Source organism: Symsagittifera roscoffensis, chromosome 1, assembly GCF_963678635.1.
Source record: "Symsagittifera roscoffensis chromosome 1, txSymRosc1.1, whole genome shotgun sequence".
NCBI lineage: Eukaryota > Metazoa > Xenacoelomorpha > Acoela > Convolutidae > Symsagittifera > Symsagittifera roscoffensis.
In genome coordinates this window covers 99,046,962-99,052,418 of record NC_087062.1, presented here as the reverse complement: position 1 = coordinate 99,052,418, position 5,457 = coordinate 99,046,962, and the positions used below count along the sequence as shown (strand labels likewise).

The 5,457-nt window shown below is 34.9% G+C and overlaps 1 protein-coding gene across 1 annotated transcript; it reads right to left on the bottom strand.

Moving 5' to 3' along the window:
- Positions 1–3,247: 3,247 nt before the first annotated feature.
- Positions 3,248–4,449, bottom strand: LOC134839231 (uncharacterized). Its single transcript, XM_063855109.1, has 2 exons — positions 4,230–4,449; positions 3,248–3,655 (listed from the first exon to the last, which is right to left on the bottom strand). Exons 1-2 carry the CDS (start codon positions 4,447–4,449, stop codon positions 3,453–3,455), a joined length of 423 nt encoding a protein of 140 aa, XP_063711179.1. The 3' UTR covers positions 3,248–3,452.
- Positions 4,450–5,457: the final 1,008 nt, after the last annotated feature.

Here is a 5,457-nt window from a genome sequence, read left to right as displayed (position 1 = left end):
GACTCCTTTATGTTTATCCTATACGCATCTCTACACATAGCCAAAAGCCAGCTGTAAATGCGTCAAAAAATGTTTCTAAGCCAAAACAAAATCCCTTAAATTGAAAAAAAATTGACCTTGAAGCTCTATGAACTTCAAAAACTTTCATTGTTCAACACTTTTGCATTTCGTAAACTTGTATTCCGCTAGAAAACCTTAAACTTAAAATTCACGTTCGAAACTAAATTCATTTATTTCTTGAAGCAACATGGAGTTTCCGTATTGCAGAGAGTAATTCACCTTCCACTAAGTAAATTCATGCGAAGTGAATTTGTAAAAACAAATTAAGAGTAAAAAGAAAAAAGACAAATCTGCAGGTCAAAAGTTGAAACACAGAAAGTTGAAACAATTGGAAACCAAACAAAAACGTTTGAAATTTTTGAAATTTTTTTCAAATTTCCATTTTTGTATAAAAAGTACTTCACGTTAAGGTTTTTTGAATTTCGAAAACTATTCATTATTGGCATTTTTTTCACACAATTCACCCGGTTTAAGAAATCTGGAACAATCTGGAACGTTTTTCTGTTCCGCTGGTAAATCTAAGAAAAATTAAATCCACTTTCGGAAATAGAAATAGATTGCGCTTTGTAATTAGAAAGCGCAATTTACCTACCACAGTTATTTTACATACTGCGGAAATAGACAATCACGGTTGGAAATATTGATTCTCAACAAATAATTTTTTTTCTTTTTAGAAATTAAATCAAAAGAACTGAAAATTTAGTCAGTCCGTTTGCTCAGTTCAACGTTTTTTGTTTGTAAAGAGCAAATAAAAACAATATGAACAACCTTTCAAGGGCCTATGAAAATCCTCTGAACTAAAAATTTTTCAAGGCTTGTCGGATAACCTTGGTTAGTAGTTAAGGATAATACTATGTTAAATTGAACAAACCAGCTGAACTCTACTGAATTTTTAAGGTATTGGGTTTTAATGTTTCCAATTATCTGCGATCAAAAAATTCAACTCTTTATTCACAGCTGCAGGAAAAAACCGAGAAAGTGTACACTTGAAAATTTGAAAAAACTATAAATCTCCATCCAAGCAGAGCCGAGCAAATTTTCGATATCTCTTGCTAATCATAAGCATACTGATATAAGAGACTCTGCGGTTGGCGCTCTGGCAAACTATTTTTAGAAAATTCTTTTAAAAAATCATTCTCTGATTAATACACTTGTTTGAGGCGCTCTAAAAAGCTTACTTTTTTGAGACTGGCTTCAACTGCTTTTCATTTTGACTCAACAAGAATTGTTTTTTTTTAAACTAATACGTTTTTTTTAGCTGAAGCATGGTGATAGCAATTAATAGCACGATCTCGATTGATGGCAGAGGTTGGCCTATAAATTTTTTGAATTCTGCTTAACTCATTTTTAGCAACCCAATAACAAAACAAATTTTAATTTATCAAGAAACAAAAAAAGCATAGCCAACAGACGTAATGAGCGCCAAGAAACTGAAAACTTCAACTTTTCAACTTCCAAGTAAAGAATAGATGGAATCAAATCTCTTTGAATTTGTATAACAATTTATAATGGTAGTTTTTTAAATAAAAGTAACAAAATTTGAGAAAACTGGATCAGCAGGCAAAACTTCTTTTCCGGTGGGAAATCTGATCATTAATTTCCATTTTGATGAATCTGGGATTGTTCAACTTCGAAAAAAAAGCCAGCTATCATAGAAATCAAGTTCTTTTATTTCTACGGGTAAATTCTGTCTTTTATGCAATTTCTACGTGATATGTCTTTTACCAGACCAAATTTTTATCAGAGTGACTTTTTACCAGACCACAATACAAAAAAAAAACAATTAAGATGAGTGAAAAGTGGTGGATACTAGAAAAGGAAGTGTTAATTTTAATTAGCTTTCGCTGAAAAACCGTTAATAATAATTAAAATTGTCTTTAGCCAGAGTAAATTGCGTCGCTGTATCTGTAAATCAAATTTGCTGATCGAGTCTGGTGAAAAAAAAACCATCTTTCAAATTTTCTGGTTAAAGTTTCACAGATAAAAGGCCGGTGCCCGTAAGTTCCGCATTGCATACATTGTTGTTAACGTTAGGGAATTGACACATTTACTTTTGTTGTTCGATTTGTGGATTTTACTTTTCTTTTAAAAATGGGAATGCACTGAATTTTAAAAGTAATCACAAATCAAACTGCGAAAACTCAAAATTGAGCGTGAACAAATTTCCAGAATTTTTCCTTTAAACAAAACAAACTTAAACTAAAAAGTACCCATTAAATTCATTACTCTTGATAAAATAACCCAATTTATTTAAAACTGGATGAATAGATCGTTTTTTCACGCTGTTTATTCTGACAAAATCCACTTCGGAACATGGAAGTTGACCATGTTTTTTGTTACCTTCACACTTTTGCTATTCGATAGTGGAGTTTGCTATCTTTTAACAAAATGAATTGAACTTCAAAAGAAATCAAAAAGTCAAACCGCGAAGTTGCGCCTGACTTTTCCTGAAAAAAAAAACGAAAATTATAGTAAAAAAATAATCATGACCTATATAAAAGTTAATTACATCCGATTTTTCAAAGCGGCAAGCACATTTTTAAAAAAGTACATAAAACATTGAAGCTTTTGGTTTCAGAAATCAATTCTGATTGAATTTTGCTTGAAACATAATCCAATTCGAGAAACCTGAATCTATAAAACAAGGGTCTTCACTTCGTTCATTGACACTTGAAAAATTGATAATCTGTTGAAAAATTGATAAACTGATTTATCCGATAAACTTGAGCTTCACTGAGAAAGCTGAATATAGCCAATGAACAGAGGTATAAGTGTTCGTGAAATCGAGGAAACGAAAATGATTAATTTTAAAGATTTTTCAAAGAATGAGTTATCGGTTTTCAAGTACTTTCTTTTCGAAGAATCTTGTATGATCGCCGAAATCAAATCTAATGAACAGATCGACCAAAATATAGGTTCTATGTCAAATTGGTCTGAGAGAGAAAAGAGACTGTTTTCAAGGCAGTTTCCACTTTTGCCTACTAAAATCCCTTAAAAACAGTAGAAATTTGATTTTCTTATCCAAGACAATCTCATTGATTTTAATCAAAATACCTAAAACGATGAGGAAAAACACAGCCACAAAGCCCTTTGACGCTCCTGTCACATAACGAAGTAACAAAAATAAGTCTTCTCTTTGATCTCAAGACTTCTTCTCTTATGAAAATAGAATGGAAAAGAGCTTGAAATCATTTCTATTGCTAAAACTACAAATAGTAAGTAATAATAATAATCATATGAAGGATAGTTTTCCTTAGTTTACTTTTTATGTCATTATTTGTCAACATTTCATTTATTTCCCCTTGTGGTCAACTTCAACCTCTCAGCTCTCGTTTCCTTTCTCAGCGTTCATATTTTGGGGTCCCCTCGCGATCTCACTTTGTTGCCACTCATCATGAGGTGGAGGATGGACCCGGTTGGGGCGAGTGTTGCGGCTGGGAGGGGGACCTGGCCGGATTTCTGGATCGGAATGAGTTGTAGTATTCCAGCTGTGACTCCATCAACACTCTCAGCAGATTGTACTCTGGCTGCTGCTGCTGACTATCTGTTACTCCACCCACAACTCCTCCCAAGCCCACACTAGCATCGAAGTCACCTGAAATTGAGTCACCTTTATACATATAATAAAAATTGACGCGGTTGATACTTAGCCAAATTTAGTTTATGATCCCTTCTTTTTATGCCCAGATGCGTAGCTTGTCGAATGGGCTGCTTGCTATTAATGGTGAACCTTTATTCATCAAATCTATGTAGTTACTTCTTGGCAACTGTTTATTCTTCGTAACATATTTTCAGATCCTACAGAAGTATGCTAATTGAGTTTTAAGACAGATATTGAGTTTTAAGGCACATCCAAAAAACTCCGCTGCCACTTGATGGAACAAAAGTTCCTTGAAGTTTCCTTGCGCAACTATTTCGAAGGATTGTATTCCCAAACATGCTTTGTCAACACGAGCAGCACAATTATTTGGATCTCTTAAACGTTTACGTTTCTCCCCTACCCCCATCCCATTGCAAATAAGGGTGGTTCAAGAAATACAGAATCGGCATGTGCTTAAACATTGCTTTAGTTTTTTATAATGATGCCTACTCTTTACTAGGAACCAAAGAAGGGAACGGGAATAGTTAAAGAGATCTGATTTTTATCCAAAAAAGAGGCCTTATCTTACCTGTGTTCGGGTACATGACTTTAGGCGAGTTAGGAGGCCACAAGTATCCCATTGCACCGTAGTCCGGACTGGGACATGGGGACAACTTGGTCCCGACGCCATTGCTTCCAGCTCCATTCATATTGTTGTAATTGCTCTGAAGCGCTAAGGGAATAGGCAGCACTGGGGACTTATTGCCAGAAGAGTTAGGCGAGTGAGAGGCTTTGGGAGACGATGCCATTGATCTAGTAGAAAAAAAATCACATATTTTGTGCTGTTTAGTAAAACAGCCATTAGTGTTTGCCGTTTCTAAAAAAAAAAAAATTAATTTCTGAGTCTTCTAAACATTTTTTTTCTTTTTTGGACATAACAGAACAAATTACATTAACTTTAAGCTCAATCAATACCAGTAAACTTTATTTATGACACTTTCTGATAAAACTAATCCACTCTGAGAAAACTCGATTAATAAGTAATTTTGGATTTCAAAAATTCGAACCCCTCTTTTAAAACTAGAAGTCAGAGTATATTTTTGTGCTTATCTCCTTCAGTTTTTTTACCATAGAGCGTAATTTGCCTGCTCAGAGGTCAATAAATGTGAAATCAAATCAGGAAGGTATCAAAAAAACACCGCAAAAATAGATCAGTTTTATACAGACGCGAAGCTGCACTTAGCATACACAAGCGAGAAAACAGTAAGAACTACTCCAAAAAGGCACAAAATGGAAAAAAGTAAAAAAAGTATTGAAAAAGAGCTAAAGATCAAAACCTTATACGATCCGGAAAAGCCATTAGAACATTCATCGCTAGACCGAGGAGATACTAAAGCCGAAATCACGAATCAGATTGAATAGAAAGTAGAAATGACTGAGGTTCCGCAGATTGATCTTGATTCAGGCGACAATAGTACAGACCCACATATAACCCCGCAGCTAATCTTCCTGGACAGTCATGAAGAAGCTGAGAAAATAAACCAAGAAGTACCAATTTCTCCGGAAAATCCTAGAATGGAACCAACTGAAAATAGTGCCGAGCCGGTTATCATGGCAGTAACGGAGAAACAGCAACTAGACTCTAACCCTACCAAGGAAAAAGCGAAATTGTCCGGCACAACTAAGAGAAAAGCTTCATCACCGGGGAAATCACCGCCCTCCAAGAAACTTCCCGATATTTATGCACGACATAACACTAGACCCATGCGAGCTAGACAGCCCCCAACGATGCTGGGTGAGAGAGTGTTTAACAGCGT